At 41.4% G+C, this 16,994-nt stretch overlaps 2 protein-coding genes across 9 annotated transcripts in view; both read left to right on the top strand.

The window, feature by feature from the left end:
* Positions 1–185: 185 nt before the first annotated feature.
* On the top strand, positions 186–6,657 carry LOC117539287 (long-chain specific acyl-CoA dehydrogenase, mitochondrial-like). The gene is made up of 11 exons (XM_034205354.1): positions 186–337; positions 1,029–1,172; positions 1,252–1,389; positions 1,469–1,633; positions 1,721–1,787; positions 3,482–3,646; positions 3,740–3,841; positions 4,192–4,305; positions 4,816–4,943; positions 5,411–5,497; positions 5,590–6,657. The coding sequence occupies exons 1-11, from the start codon at positions 249–251 to the stop codon at positions 5,681–5,683; spliced, it is 1,293 nt and encodes a 430-aa protein (XP_034061245.1). The 5' UTR covers positions 186–248; the 3' UTR covers positions 5,684–6,657.
* Positions 6,658–7,291: 634 nt separating this feature from the next.
* LOC117539285 (microtubule-associated protein 2-like) overlaps positions 7,292–16,994 on the top strand; it is a 47,758-nt gene continuing 38,055 nt past the window's right edge. For 5 of the 8 annotated variants that reach the window (XM_034205350.1, XM_034205348.1, XM_034205351.1 and 2 more), the window contains exon 1: positions 7,556–7,648. The gene's annotated coding sequence lies outside the window, so the exon portion shown is untranslated. Of the gene's footprint in view, positions 7,399–7,555; positions 7,649–16,994 lie in introns of those variants that run through there. The other 3 variants (XM_034205353.1, XM_034205352.1, XM_034205346.1) reach the window with 2 other exon arrangements.

Raw genomic sequence — 16,994 nt, 5'->3', positions numbered from 1 at the left:
ACCTATGTATGAAAACTTTCTCCAAAGACGCATATAATTTCCCCTAAATCACACACAAATAAAATAGAACATTTACCTTAAACAGTAAATACTTTTTTTTCATACGTAAATGTTAAATACTACACCTAATGTGTACAATCAATGATTAACCATGCCAGAGGAGGAGCCAGTAGCGTCTATAGAGTGAGCCCTCTCCCTTACGCAGAAGATCTTTGGGTTGTTGTCATCACTGTGAACCTGTGTAGAAGATGTTTGCTAAAAAAGTTAACAACACGTTTCTTTGGGGGTTGAGGAATGTCTCCGCACCGAAACAGGCGATCCCCGTGGCTGTTGCAAGGTACAATATATCTTTATAACGATCATTTATAACTTCTGAAGTGAAAATATGTTTAGATAGTTGCTTACGTTGAGAAACATATTAGGCTTGTTTGAGACGCGTTGCGGCTCGCCTCGAAAGTAGTCGAGACGAGAAATTTGAGTTGGCGAAACCTGCAGGAACCCTGAATACACTAATATTTACTTTATATGAATTGATTGTAATCTAACGTAATCGACTCAAAGTGGGTCATGACCTTTGACCAAGTCTCTTTTTAATACGTTGTACTCGTGACAACTTAAGGTAAGGTAAGGTCATTTAGATATTTTTTGTTCAGGAACATTGAATGTAAACTTGCTAAAATATCATGATTGCTTTATATAACTTAATATATATAACTTCTGTTATAATTGTATTGAGTAGTGTAATAGTATTTTTAAAGTAATTATTCTAGTTTTAATTCAACAAATGACAGGATCTGAAATGATTAGTCGATTAATCAATAAGTGGATCAACAAAAATGGGGGTCTGAAATAGTTTTGATAATGATTAAGCGTTTCAGTCTTAATTCAAGAAAAAAAGAATAGCCTGTTAATCTTAAAGTTTGTGAATGCTGTTCCCCCCCACCCTTATACAACAAATAAAGTACCTTTTATTTCTCATGTGTTTAAAATGATTGATGATTGGTTGCATTTACTGAAATTCCACCTAGGCAGCAGCACACCCGTCCAGAGACGTCCAGCGCCAAGTCCCTGATGGACATCGGAACCCGGCGGATCTTCAACGAGGACCATGACATCTTCAGACAAAGTGTCCGGCGCTTCTATCAAGAGGAAGTGATTCCATACCACTCAGAGTAGGGGGAAGCGTGGCACAGACCCAGGTACTGTATGTAAAGTATTTCCACTTAACTAAATGTTGTCCCCTTGTGCCAGGTGGGAGAAGGCCGGTCAGGTGAGCAGGGAGGTGTGGGAGAAAGCTGGTGAGCAAGGCCTGCTGGGAGTTATGATCCCAGAGGAGCACGGAGGCATCGGAGCAGACCTGTTTTCTGCGGCTGTCGTGTGGGAGGAGCAGTACGTTGATTTAAAAATGAAATGATTGAATAATGAAATCAAACTTTTTTTTAAATGTCTTTATTCGTTTGTCCTCCAGGATGTACTCCAACTGCTCAGGCCCGGGTTTCGTACTGCACTCTGACATTATCATGCCCTACGTATCGAACTATGGGAGCAAGGAACAAATTGAACGCTTCATCCCCGAGATGACTGCTGGGAGATGCATCAGCGCTATCGCCATGACGGAGCCAGGAGCGGGCAGGTAAGGTCTTCGGCATTTCTTTTTTTTCTAAACAACCACATGAGGTTTGTGAGGAGCTTTGATGACCCGCCATCTTTTTATTTTCAGTGATCTTCAAGGTGTGAAGACATACGCTAAGAGGGATGGCAGTGACTGGATCCTCAATGGCAACAAGGTAACCGAATTGTGAAATGATTGTGATTTTTAAAACCATGTTATGCCACATATGATGAGAATATAACACAGTGCACCAAAATATGTTCCTGAAAACATTTCAGAAGAAGTTATAGGCAATGCAGCAACAAATATTGATTCATATGTCATTGGAGGTTCCTCAAGACTGGTTAGTTGATTTCATTTGGCAAGGCATAATCTTGCACATGTCGTTAGGGGTAACAACCAGAGTTGGCTACAAAGTAACACGTTACTGTAATAAAATTACTTTTTGTCGGTAACGGAGTAGTGTAACGCGTTACTTTTATAATTCAGTAATTACACTACAGTTACTAACATTGCCCCGATACGCGTTACTTCGTTACTTTTATAAAATAATCACACTCACTGACAGACTAGAGAGGTTTCCGCCGCAGGTTTATATACATGTAGGCCTATGTAATCTGCGCGACTTGCGAGACCACATCTCCACGTGCAGTGCTGCATAAACATGGCTGAGTCTTTTCATCTGTAAACTCCCTCAACGGGGCCGCTCGCTCTCTTTTGTTGATCGCCCACTCACGGGTGAACAGTTCAATGTCCCGCTTCATTGTAGGAATTCTGTCTCTACCACTTTAGTTTGACCATCTCTGTTACTAAGTTATGGAATTCTAAATACATAAGTAATTAGATACCTTACCGTTACTGCGCTCATAAAGAATGATAAGAATAATGCGTCTTGAACTGGTTTCATTAATTAGTGTCTTGACGTTTCACAGACTGTTAGCTTGTTGTGTGGCTGGTAGCCTATTTTAGAGCATATAAAAAGAAAGACTTGTGTTATGTCTTCCTTAATGCAATAGTAATTGGGGGGGCAAGTGGAGTCTCGCAGAGGCAAAACTGTGGCGCGCACACTGTAGGTGCGCCGCAGTCTGCGTGATCTGCCTGTAGGGAGGGGCGGGGCGGCCCTGCGAGTAAAGTAACGAGTAAAGTAACGAGTAAAGTAACGAGTAAAGTAACGAGTTACTTTATGTAGAGAGTAACGAAGTAGTATAATATATTACTTTTTTTTAAAGTAATATGTAATATGTAATATATTACTTTTTTTTAGTAACGACCCCATCTCTGGTAACAACATATTAAAAGATACAACATATAAGCTATGAGTAAATCAACGGTTTTTGGAATTGGTTTTGGGTTAGATACCTGAAAAAGGGTCAGTGTTTAACACAGTTTGATAACATAAAATATGTCAGTAAACATCCCACTGGTAAACGTCCAAAGCTTTTACGTGTCCAAAAAACAGCAGTTTAAATGAGACAAGGAAACATTAGCTACACCAAACATTAGCCATCATTAGCTTCATTAGCGTGTTGACGTAGTGCCATGCAACCGGGATGTATTCCGTTTATATCCCCAATGCTAGCTATTTACTTCTGGAGATTGCATTTACGCTTCTAAATTATTATAGTGGTGTTAATATGTGGAGATTATCCTGCTGGACCACACGTGTAAGTATCATAAATGTGTGTTTTTGACTTATTTTCTTCAATATTCCAAAATCCAACGGAGAAATCCCACTGGCTTTTTGTCGAGAGAGCCCTCCGATGTATCAGGATTAACTTCACTTAGTCTGATACCGCCACAGGACTAGGAAAGAGTCATTAAAGCATAAACTGTCCGTGCATCTCAACTTCACCTTGAGGTATTTTCCAGGTGTTCATCAGTAACGGTTGGATGTGCGACCTGGTGGTGGTGGTTGCCGTGACGAACCGCGAGGCGAAGGTGGCGGCGCACGGCATCAGTCTGTTCTTGGTGGAGAACGGCACCAAGGGCTTCCAGAAGGGACGCAAGCTGGAGAAGATTGGTCTGAAGGCCCAGGTGCTGGAGCTCAAGGGTTGGGGAAGATCTAGCATCAGGGGCAAAGCGACACTGATTCTGCCTTCTAACTATTTTGTCCTTACTTTTTTACAGGACACAGCCGAACTGTTTTTTGAGGATGTACGGCTCCCCGCGGACGCCCTCATAGGGGAGGTCAACAAGGGTTTCTACTACCTGATGAATGAACTGCCCCAGGTGAACTACTCCATGAATCCGCTTACATTCTAACAATAATCCTATAACTCAAAACATTGCCTGAGGATCTTCAAGTTTTTATAATTTTCTCAAAATCAAAGAAATCCAAATATAGTAGTCATGGGTGCACAAACTAAAGCATGATCATCCCCAAAATACAAACAATAATACAATAAAATAACATTTGGAATGACAAATCCAATAATAATAATTAATTTGTTCAATATAATGGCATTTCAAATCTTTCTCTTTGCCTTGTGCTTTACTAATCTTTGACAGTCGCTCGAGTAAACCATTAAATGTTTCCGGTTAGTTTCATGGTGAATAATTTAATAATTTTTCCGGGAAAGGAGCGTTTGACCATCGCTGGCATGGCCATCGCGAGCTGTGAGTTCATGTTTGAGGAAACCAGGAACTATGTCATGCAGAGGAAGGCTTTCGGAAAGACTATCGCTCACCTACAGGTCTGTATAACAACGTTTTGTTATATTATAATCTGTGTGGGATTAATTGTTTTAGTTGTGGCTTGATGTCCAAAGATTTCAGAAGTTGATATTTTTGTCATAGTCTTATTACGCTTCTGTTTAAGCTCCCTTCATAATACTTCAAACTAAAATATTTGCTTTTTTACCTGCCATTTTTCCTTAGAAGCAGATTTATTTTCTTCAGTAGAGTTAATGTTATGAATACTAATCCACCTGTATATATTCTTATATTAATGCTATATTTTGTAGTACATTTTGAATTATAAAATATAGTTTTTCTCTATTGTATTTTATCTCTGAGTGGACATTTTGACCATTTGTATTGTATTGAATTTTTTCTTTTATTGCATTTTTTACTTTAACTTTTCATTTTTGCATATCAAAATATACTATTTGTATTTCATTCTAAACTTGGAGCAACTGTCAAATGTATCTGAATAAATGAGATCTTCTGATTATGATATCATTGGATGTGATTGGACTCCACAGACTGTGCAACACAAGCTTGCAGAGCTGAAAACTGAGATCTGTGTGGGCCGAGCCTTCGTAGATAACTGCCTTTTGCTGCACTCTGAGAAACGCCTCGACGCCGCCACAGCCTCCATGGCCAAATACTGGTGAGAATGTCTGCATTACCTCACTTTTCAGGCACACACTGGATCATGTTGCTACTAGGCCTGTTAACCAATCAGAAGTGGCCCATGATAGTAGGTGATAGACAGATTGATCCAATCACCTGCCAAGTATTTTTGAAATACTTTTCCAAATGGCTTCCAATGGAGCTTTCCTAGATGGTAAAGTCAAGCTTCAGTTTAAGATTCACCCTGTAATGGATGTAAAACATGTGATGGAGCATTACTAACCTGACTCAGATAGTTTCATGTAAGTTTAGTTCTTTCACTCGTAGCTCGGGCTGCGGGGGTGCTAGAGACGGGAGCACGTTGATACGACCTTCCTAGCCGGAGATACGGCCGCATTTTACAATAAACTTCGCAAATCGCAATATCTGTCAGAAAAATCGCAATTACATTATTTCCCCAAATCGTGCAGCCCTAGTTGCTACTATCACTTTTGTCTTCTCCAGGGCGTCTGACCTGCAGAACAAGGTGGCCACTCAGTGCCTGCAGCTCCACGGAGGCTGGGGCTACATGTGGGAATACCCCATCGCCAAGTAAGTGTCACATGACCTTCTGGGGATAATGTCACATTGTTTGTATTGTAGGTATGCCACAAGGTGCTGAACTAGTCTCTCTGTCTTTCCAGGGCGTTTGTCGACGCTCGTATTCAGCCCATCTACGGAGGCACCAATGAGATCATGAAAGAGCTCATTGCCCGCTCCATTGTTAACCAGAAGTAGTTGATTGCGTTAGTAGATGCTGACTTAAAGGTGGGGTAGGTCATTTTGGAGAAACCAGCTCGAGTGCGCTAGAATTTGAAAATACACAACCGTAAAAAATCTGCCACTTCCTTACAGAGCCGCTCCTCCAACACACACGAATGCGCACATGACCAATGAGGGCACGAGATAAGTTTGTGCACAGATGGAAGGCTGACAGGCAGGTAGGCCGTCCAGTTATTTTAGCCGGGCCGGCTCAGATGATTCGTCGTGCTTTTTACAGTACTACGGCTTACACAGATGACGTTTTTTTATGGATTTTTTGTCAAAGCACTTAAGATATTTATTGCTATCGGGATGTTAAGAGCATTCCATGGAATATAACAAAAAGTGTATCTTGAGCCGGTTTCTCAAACTTACCTACCCCACCTTTAAATATGAAAAGGTATGTAAGGAATTCAAACACCACAGGTAATCAAAAAGCTAGACTGTGACGTAAAAATGTAATACATTAAAGTCAAATAAATTGACTTAATAAGCACTTGCATTTATCAGAAGATAGCAGCATCCCCTTTTTCTTCACATAAATAATACATACAATTAACAATGTTACTGTAGCGTACTTCCCTGGTCAAACGGATCATAACAACAAATAAATAAGCCTTTCTACCTCTCACAAATAAAACACTTATTCAAATAAACTTTAATAACCTAAATTACTGAGAAAATTCAGATATTGAAATAATTAGCTTTGTATGGATACGAAAAGGTTATAATTAACGTAATCCAACATTTGGCAGTACCTCCGTTACTTTATTTAAGGCAAAGTAAGGAAAAGCTTCTCAGAATTGTTTGCATTGTTCCATTTGTTGTGTGTTTTTATAATAAGAAAATCTGTAAAACACCTAGTTTGTAATACTGCACATATATACATATTAAAATATGTTCATCTTAACTTGAAATTATTTAAATAAACGTTGCCACTTGTGTGTTAAGAGTTGCTTGTGTGTCCAATATGTCGTACTAATATCTAACGATGTCATAATTAGAACTCTCTTCCTTTGTGTCAACAATGAAAATAACATTGGACCGATATTATATTATTATTTTTGCAACTAATTAAAGATTAAAGTTGAGATGAATGTGTGAGGAATGTGATCAGCATCAGCACCCTTTGTGCATTGTCTCATTTCCACCAGTAGGTGGCAGTAAAAGCATCCACAAAACTTCCAGAGAAATAACCATTTGATTCCATTTGCAGCACATACTGTTGAATATGACTCGCATATTTGTTTTAGTTGTATCTGTTGAATAGTACAGCATCTCATTCTAGTAGCTTTTAAATGATATACAATTTGTATTCTCATGTGTTTGTGTATATGGTGTTAGATGCACAGCATGCCAGTCTGACTGTGATTCTGCCAGTTGAGGAGGCAGCATCCCCACCCGCCTCACCTGGGGGGGAGAGAAGTGCGGCTACTGCTCACTGATGCATCTCCCCCTCACACCCCCATCTCCTCTTCTAGTTCCCCCCTTCTTTCTGCCTTCCCCTGCCCCTCCTTACCCACTCTCCCCTTGGCATCACATCCACGTTTCCCTCTCCCTCCCTTCTTTTCCATGTTTCCTCAGCAACAGCCACACCCCAGTGCCTTCAGCTCTGCACTCATCTTCCACTGCGGACATCCATTTCTGCTCATCACAGAGACGTCTCTTAATGATGAAGCAGCATTTCACATGTATGGCTGTTTAATGACCAACTCTGTGCATGCATTTGTTGTTTCAAACATGTTGCATAAATGTACTTAAATCACATTGAGAGAGTGCATGTCATGCATGTTGCAGCCACAAAACCCCGTGCGCCCATACTGCTGCATTTACGGTATAGCTTAACGTGCGAGGGGAGGGGTCAGAGGGCCCGGCTCATTGTCACCACAGCTCTGCGCACACACAAGTGTATTAGTGCCGCTGAGCAGCCTGAACCTGCAGGTAAGAGATGCAGCTCTTTGTTTATCATGTATTGACAAAAACGGCTTTATAATTGGTAAATGAATTCGGAGTTTTTTTTATGAGGTTACTTTAAAAGTGTCTAATCAATGTGGCACCCATCTTTAGCTGCGCGTCATGGTGTGATGCACAGCAATGTGTGCATTTCGAGGTGTGAATCAATGCTAGACAAGGTGTTTGTTACCTATGTGCTTTCTGGTCAATATTTTTGGAGGAATGCGCCGGTTGTATTCACGTATAAGAAATGTGTTGAAATCAGTTTATTTGCGGTGTATGTCGCTGCGTACCGGCTCGTCTCTCCGCTGCAGCACCCGGCTGCGCCTTTTGTTCTGGTCCACGCCTGTATGGTGCTGAAACCCGTGCAGCCCCCCGGTTTTCCACTGCAGTACCAACCTGTGAGCAGACAGTGGGTTTAACATGTAGGGGGGAGATCATTTCCCCAGCATCCTTATATATATTTGTCTTATGTTTTGTGGATACACTGTAAATGGGAGTAGCCCAGCTTGCAGTTGGCATCTCTCCTGCTAGGGTTGCCCTTGCAGTCCTTACCAGCTTGCATCAGCAAAAAGGTGGCATGACTTGCATTGGATGTACATCAAACATGCATTTAAAAACCTTCCTGTGTTGAATTCGATTAAATTGATTGCAATTATTCCGAGCCACCTTATCACAAACCCTACCTCTCCATCTGCTGGCTATAATGGAGGTCCTTTCCATGGTTCCTTTTATTACCAATATTCAGCCATAGATAATGATCTATAGATGTCCAGACTTCCATTAAGCATGGATTTGCTCAAAAACTGCCTCCTTTCAGTGTCACCTCAGCCTCCACATGCAGAGGAAGCTGTAAATGTTCATGTAAAAAACATTCCTTTATATGAAAAGGAATTAACGTTCGCATGAAACTGCGCTCCAGATTTTGTATAAGCACATTCCTATTGCTGTCTCAAAAGATCCCAGGCATGGAATATAATGAAAGCTGTAGATGTTGGATTTTGAGTTCTACCACTTGGTTCATGATGGGGTCAGTTTGGATTTACATCAAATTAGATTAAACAATGTAAGTGTTGGCGTATTTTTCTTGAAAACAGGTGTGTTTGCAGCTCATGCCTGCATTCAGAGAGCTTTCGTCTTGGTTTGAGGTTTAGAAACTTGAGGCTCTGGTTTAAAAAAGGCATAAGTTGACTAATCAATTATTTCATTAAATCTACAGCTTCACTTTTTATATTGTGATAACCAGAGATGTGACCATAGGTTTCTTTAAAACAAGTCATACAGCATGAAAAAAACCAACAAAATATTTATCGACCAATGAAATCTAAGACCAAAATGACCAATTAGTGGGCCGGCCTTGCAGCAATAACCAAAGACAATCTTTAAAATGCATATTCCGACCGTTTTCCCAATGCATTTTCCTTGTAGGAGTTCTAAATCACATTCCTTTTAGTGTGTGAGAGGCTTCTATTGATTATTGATGTAGGGTAAATCTTGGTAGGATGTTGGTCTCAATTAACCACATCTCATTGCAAATAATGTGCAGAAAGAACGACATACGACAACACATGTAATTAATCCTTGCCCATTTAAACCTAGATTATGTGTTTCTTGGCTCGGGCCAAATGGAGGTTGACAAAGTGCATTACAGTCGAGCTGTCTTTCAGTTTCACCTACTTCTCCTGTTTCCTCTACCAGGCCAGATTGGGCTGTGTCTAATCACTGGTGGATTCATTGAAAATACCTTAATCATGAAACAACAGGTTGGGTTTATATCTGTGTGTTTACGCACGTACAGTATGCTACAAGAGTACCCCCTATTTAAATCTCAAATTCAGTTCTGGTGTACTTCTGTGAATTATGTGAGCCATACAATTAGCCACTTCTCTTTTCTCTTTTCAACCACTGGGAAACCCAATACTCTTTCTTGCACCACATAGGAACGTTAAGTATATTTCCCAACGTCAATTCTGGTTACGTGTGCCGTCAAAATCCTGAAACCACAGACCCACGTTGCGCTCTACTGAAATTAAGACATGCCATGTTGGCTTGTGCTTCCTTTAAGGAATTGTGTAGGAACAATGTTTGGAGTTGGTTGATGGTCGTAGTTCTTCTTGTTTGTGAATGAGAGCAATTGGTTTAATGCGTTCCATGATGAGCTATACAAGTGGTGATTTTGAATCTCTTTAATGTGTGAGGTGCAGTGCTATAGTCACAGGTGTTTGGGGTCTCAGGATGTGTCCTCTTCTGCTCCGCTTGAAGCAAGGTAACTAATTGGAGCTGACAGAACTGTGATTTAAAACACGATTAAGTCTCGACTGTGAGAGGGACCTAATCTTATTCACGTTATTCAGAGGAACCAAACGTCCCACTGACCTGCATGTGGAGTATCCCCACACACATACACTGCTTCCTGGCCCACTTTAGAGCCTTTTGTTGGGCATAGAGGAATACAACTGGGGTAGTAAAGAAAGGAATTGGAACTAAATAATGGAGGTGTTGTGCTTTCCTGTTTCTTATCCAGTTTTCAATCTCCAAGGTATTTTACAAGGACTGAACAAGCCAGGTGTCAATGTCTTGCTCAGAAAATATTTGCAAAAAATGTGTCTCCTAAACAGACATCAGTGCAAACCAATATGCTGGAAAAACACAGGACAGATGGACATTTACTCACCAGCATGGAAAGCTGTTAGGCAGTGGCAACGTTGGCATAACTATTTGTGTTGTTTGCACAATCTGTGGTCCAGATGTTGTTGAAACAGCTGTGAAAATGCAGACCTGTGTGTCCTCATTTAAGTTCATTTTCTAGGTAACAGGTTGCTGGGTTTATTGAGTTTGATAAACGCCGTTTGTCAGGCGCTAAGATCGATCCTGTGACCTCCTCGGTACAGGACAATCTCTTTGTCTGAATAGCACCCAGTCTCCCAAACAAACTCTGACAGCCAGTGTCGCATTTCATCCCTCACGGACCATGCCCCTCGACAGAGAGGACACTCATTCAGGGCATTCTTGCACTCAGTGGCAAACCCCCTCAGATATTGGCATCTATAATATTCTCTGCCACTCTCGGGTTTTCAAAGTTGTGTTGTAACCATGTTAGCTAATCCATGAGGTCTGTAGAAGGGAGTGAGTAGGAAAGAAGTGTATTTCTGAGATACAAAGAAAGCAAAACCGCCTACCACAGTTTGCAGGTTTACTTGGCTTGAGTTCAGCAAATCTGCAGCATGTTGATCCATGTGCCTCAAACTTATTTGAGTCCTGTAGAAAGCTTTCTTTATTTAGATCAGTTTGTGTGGTGCCCAAAAGCACATTCCAAGAATAAAAGTGCTGAATGTTCACACAGAGCTATTACAGGAAGTTCATGCCTCTCTGTTTTAGCGGGATTATGACATACTGTATAGTCCAGCTCTAAATTGCTGTTTGTGGTTTCACACCCCTAATTGGCCCCCGAGAATGCAGGCAACTGGGCTGATGACATATTCTGGATAATATAATGGCTGCGTGTGTTTCTATATGCAGCCAGCTGCGTCTGTTTTAATGTAAACAGCACACAAAAGCCTTACAGTGTTTTATTGGCTTTGCAGTGCATTTCAATTAAATCAATTTTTATTGAGACAACAAACAATGTGTTTTTGGTTGTCAGAAAAGCTCTTAAAACTGCAGGTGGCTACAATATTATTGAGTGTCAAATATGTTGGAAAAATCTATTTTTATAGACGTTATAGTATCCAAAGTGATGTTCTTAAAGCAGCAGTGTACACCAGTTCCATTGGTCTGGTTTTTCAGACCAACGATGGGAGGAAACCACTAATGAGACTCAGCGTCGTCCTAAATGGGCCAGCGACCTCCTGTTAGCCTAGCGTAGCGGCTAAGCTATGTAGCGCCGAGCCTTTATGACTTCCAGATGTCCAAGCTAAACGGCTAGATTGTGTTCTCCCCATCCTTTTGCAAACGGCGCACGGCTGTAGACATAGAGTGAAGTCTAGTGGAGGAATCAATGAGCCTCATTGTTGAAGTCCAAGTATTGTTAGAACATACAGACTCGGGTTTCTTTAATGCGAGTGTGTTTTTCAGCTGATGCATAAAGGAATCCACTGCTATGGAAATAAGTCTCCAGGGATTCATGGCTTGGGGATTCCTAAACAAAACCAGAGCATGTCTTTTACTTAAGATCCATCCTTATTCCTGTGTGCATCTGCTTGTCAGGGCCGTATTTTGGATGAATGGAAACCCCCCCCCTGATTCATAGGAACTTCACACACTCTGTAAAGCCAGTGTGAAACGTAGAAACAGATGCACATTGATGGCCCATCACGTTCATGTCGGTCTGTTTTTAACTGGACTGCAGGAACACGGCAGCTGAGTGTGTGTTGTGGACATCCTGGCCTGCTTCCAGGAAGGGTTTTTACTGAATCCGTCTGAAGAGGGACTTACCAGCAAATCCAACATCCTGTCTTAGATATGTAACATTTAGAAGAAAATGAAAAGACATCAAGGATGTAATTTAGGGCATATGTACCAATCAACTCAGGGCACCCTATTCGGCTTTGCAGAGTTGTGTTGTCCCACTTTTTTATCCTGCAATTGATTGATGACTCATTCCTTAAATTATAATGTTGTATAGGCGCTAGAAGATGTGTTCTATTTCATTTCTCAGTGCTTTGGAAAACAAGATGATAGCTTTTTACAAGCTGTCCTTCCAAATAGAAGGGGATTCTCATGCACTTTCCCACACAGAAACTCAGATTTGTCTAATTATTCCGACATGACATAGCAATTTTAACCACAATTTAACACAGGATCTGGTCCAAACAGTAATGCAGTGTTTTTTGGCCCATGTTTCACCCTTCCACAAATGTTCCTGAAATTCAGGAGAGTATTTTTGTTAGTAATCCTGCTAACAGACAGACAAACCCAGCCAAAAACATGCTATCCTTGGCAGAGGTAATACTGGATAAACATACAATAATGCGTCTTCAACCCTCATACTTCTCTGCAGTGGGCTTTCCATTCACAAGTTTCCTCCTATCTGAACTGTCTGTGTTGTTTTCAAGTGTTGACTGTGCCTACTACCCCCATTGGAACCATCAAGGGCCCCCCTCACCACGGCAACCCCTGCCATGGAAACCAGCCCCTCAAAGGAATGACCCTTTTGAGCACCAGTGTGTAGAGACCCTCTATCTCACTCTGTAGTAAGAGGATACAGGCAGGAGACTAGAAAACTGCATCTTTCTGTTATTTTCTTCCATTGCTATTCTTTGTTGTACCTGTTGTTTAGGCTGTCTAGTGGGAAGACTTGGGTCACCTCGTTAAATCAGAGAGCATAAATCACGACATAAAAAGGAGCCTTTATTTGAAGCATCAACAGATGTTTGTGAATGGCCTCTTGGGAAGGAACATTTCTCTTTTATTGCTGACAATAGCTGGTGACAAACTGAAAAACTTTAGCTCAGAGCCTCAGACACAGAAATGCATTTATCTATAGATCCGTTCACCATCTACAAATGACCTATTATACTTTTATTAAGCCTAATAAAGCTAAACTAATCATGCTGTTGGAAGAAAATGAAACTGAATGGCTTTCTGTCAAATCAGCGACTTGGCATCCTGACACAATACTAAAGCGTTTGTTTACGGTCATTCAGGCAAAGTACTCTAGAACCCTTTCTAATGGAAATAGCAATGAAATGTGTATATTCCCCAATGCATGGTCTTTAGTGTATCCTGGCACATCCCCAGTGTCCTTATAAACTCTTATTTGTAGTGTTTTTATGGGTTTTATAGACTGTACAGTAAAAATGGTTTGGTTTCTTTGCCTCTTAGGAATAGGAAAACTGTCCTCTGTGTTTTACCTCAGTAACTAAAACGCCTCACATGTTTCATAGAGAAGTCAGCTCATTGTTGATACTACCAGCATATTTGTTTCAAAGTCCAAAATATCAAAGCTGCGCCCCTCCGTACATGTCCTGATGTAATCTCCGCTGTCTACAGAAGCATGATTGCTATCTCCTGGGCTGGCATATTTCCTCCTTCACATTAAGTGTAGCTTTTGAGAAAACTCATATCTGAGTAATTTGCCATTTCTGCTGAGAAATCCCTTATGTCTAAAGCCACCAGCTTTTCCCACTTCTTTTGTCTGCGCGCCATTGGACGCCAATTATTGATTTAGTCCCTCCCGAGCTGTCTTTTCCTCAGCTCACCTAGCTCCTGTGGGGAAGCAGGAGGAGAGGGACCCCCTCTGTGAATATACATGCCGACATTCAGATGCTAATCCCCCGCCATCTGCTTTGTACCTCAAGGGGAGGGTCGACGTGAGCCCCCCTGTCCATGCTCGCTACATGGTAGGGAGAAAAATCCCTGAGCTCCTTGTGCCCTGAGGGCTTGCCAGGCTCATTGTCACCTCTACACCCTAATCCAGACACACTGCACCCCCCCCCCCCCAATGGTCCTTAGCTTAATAGACCCCTTTTTTCTGCATGACCCCTCACACGAAAGCTTCCGTACAGATGAGTTTATCACCCCCAGTAGGTTGTTAAAAACTTTTTTGTACAGCTAATCAAATGGAGCAGACATCATTTACACGAAGCTCTAGAGTTGTTGGAGTTTTGCTCCCACTGTTTTGAGTGGGAACACTGCTCAGGCGGAGTGGTTGCACGTAAACCGCTTGTGTGTGGGATTGTGCTTGGATTTGCAGCTCCTGTGTATTTTGGTATACACTTGTGGAAGTTCCTCTTCATGCTTGTCTCATCCGCTCAAGTAGTTGTTGATGTTGTAGTTCAAAACCTCTTAAGCAAATAAATGCCTTTTTGAAGTTAATTGGATTATAAACTAAAACGGATTGTCAGGAAGATAAAATCAATGCTATTTTTCTTAAAGCATAAAAAGAGATTAGGGATGTGAAGTTTTCAATTAACTACGATACAAATTTGAGAAATATTTAGTACCCTAATCTCTCTGAGAAGATGTAATGTGATAAAACCCCAACTTGAGCCAGAATAAATAATGAAAAAAGTGCAAATAGCTCTGAGGAACACCATACTGCCGTGATAATAACTGTGACAAATGTCTCCGGAGTTCACGCACCACTTGTGTGTCTTTTTCCCATAGCAGATCAGATGAAAACTCAACGGGAAAAGAAAGCCCCACTCCCAGCAGCCTTTATCTCCCATATTCTCAGCACTAATTCAGCATAGCTCCAAACGGGGAGACCCGGAATGCGTTTTATCATCAGTAGCTCGTATGTTCTCGAGCCCAAGTATTTCCTGCGAGGGGCGGCATTCCCGTCAACAGACATGTGAACCAGTTGTGATCTAAACCACAAAGGGACGGAGCTTCAGACTCCGTAATCTGCATCCACAATCTGAGTAATGAAAACACAAAGCTCTGTCTGCTTCAGCCTGCACTGCATCACTCTGTCTGCACGTGGCTCTGTTTTGGTGTGTGTGGAAAGCAAAAGTGACAGTGTGTCGGTTGCATTGCAGACCATGTCACTCTGCTGCGGGGCTGGTGATGGCGGCTTCCTGACTGCTGATGATGCTAGGTGTCGCGTTCAGATGAATTTACCTGCACTCGCTCTCGCTGTGTCATCACTTCCACCCAGTATGGATAACAAATGGCTCAGGACAGGAAGTCAAAGGCAAAAGCTAACATATTAAGAATTGCTCCCAAAGTTTTGTAAATGTTATATACTGTAGTGGAGGTAAAAGAAGCCCCCAATATTATTTTGTATTTTCTACTCTGTCCTCCTATTAATTGACTGTATTCCTCATTTTTGAACCTTTTATGAGAAATGTACTTAGATTGTTTTTCGAATATGCCATTCAGACATTCTAGATAATGAATAATATGACTGCTTTTAAATATGTTCAAGCGTGACCTCATCAGCTTTTTATTTCCCACTACATCCCCTCTCTGCCAGTAAAGCTCCGCCATCGCAGTCATGGGGTCTTCCTCTTTAATTTAACTTTGTCTCCGCACGGAGCCGTAGCCATAGTGACTCATCCCAATGTCATGGAAACAAAGTATTATCACCGCAGCAATAACAGAACACAACAGAAACCTGTAGCCCACACAGCGTCGCCAACTGTGCAGTCAAAATGGATTGAACCATTAACGACACCATTTGGATTTCAATGCAACATAGAAATAAGAAGCAACGGAAGGTTCCAATCATGCTTAAAGCATTACTTCTGATTACTTTTAGTCAACCAACGTGACAAATTCACTCTTGTTGTTCATGATTTTTTTTCTATGGCACATAAGGGCTTATAACAGATGCCCTAGAAATAATCTTAGAGACATACTGAAGTGCAGTTGGCTCCAAGAATGTAAATGTCGAGTAAGTTAATGAAGAATGACCTCACCCTTGAGTCCCTCAAGTGCATGCAGTCATTATCACCAACCCCCATGTCAGCGCATTATAGCTGGGATGCTCTGCTCTTTAATAACTCCAGCTTCATTCTTCACTCCTTCCTCTTTTGTTAATGGACGCTGGCGAGAGATTCTCCCACCTGGCCTAGCACATACGGGCCCTTCTCATCTTATTGCCTCCCTCTCCAAGCTCGTATCTCTCTCTCTCTCTCTCACCACAATATGGCTGTATCACTTACACTAATAGCCTGCACTTAGAGTACCTCAAGGTGAAAGCGCTGCCGTGATGCTTCCTGTGGACGGAGGGAAGACACGGAGGGATTGTGTTTGCTATTAAAACGCAGTTTAAAAGGTAGTTTGTTGGAGTTGATTGAATACTTATGTTGTGTGTCTACTACATGATCAATCAACTGTCAAACAGAACGGGCTCTTTGGCGCTTGATGCTTTTTATTCCTCGCCTGCTTTGTGGTAGTTCCTTTTTTAAAGGGCCATACCAGAGTTGTATCTACTTTAATACAAATAGGACAAAATGAATGTTGCAGAGTCCTATATAATTACATTATTTCCTCATTGGCAACAGCACATGTCATAAACAAAAATAATTTGGAAAATAATAGTTTTAATCAGCCGTTTAAAGTCAAGGTTGTTAGGCAGTACGGTGCAGAAATGAATGGTAGTCAATAGAATGGTGGAACAAAGATGTGTGTTTTACTGTAGCTCCGCTGAAAAGTATGATTTGTAGCTATTTCTATGTTCCTTTTTGAAGCAGTTGAAAGTTGTTTTCAATTTGAAAAAATATGTCAAAACATAACACATCGTTCTTCATTTCCCATGGGGTGTTCTGAGTTTTCCCTCGTTCACAGCAGCCAAAAATCATCTCTGTTTCTGAGCCTCCTACCATGACTCATTCTTTTTTGGGTGGTTTGGGAGGAGGAGGGGAAAAGTTCTCGGCTTGCTTGTTTT

The sequence above is a fragment of the Gymnodraco acuticeps genome, unplaced genomic scaffold, assembly GCF_902827175.1.
Source record: "Gymnodraco acuticeps unplaced genomic scaffold, fGymAcu1.1, whole genome shotgun sequence".
In the NCBI taxonomy this organism is placed as follows: Eukaryota; Metazoa; Chordata; class Actinopteri; order Perciformes; family Bathydraconidae; genus Gymnodraco; species Gymnodraco acuticeps.
The sequence above is the reverse complement of the archived record's forward strand: the minus strand, read 5'-3'. Positions and strand labels throughout refer to the sequence as shown.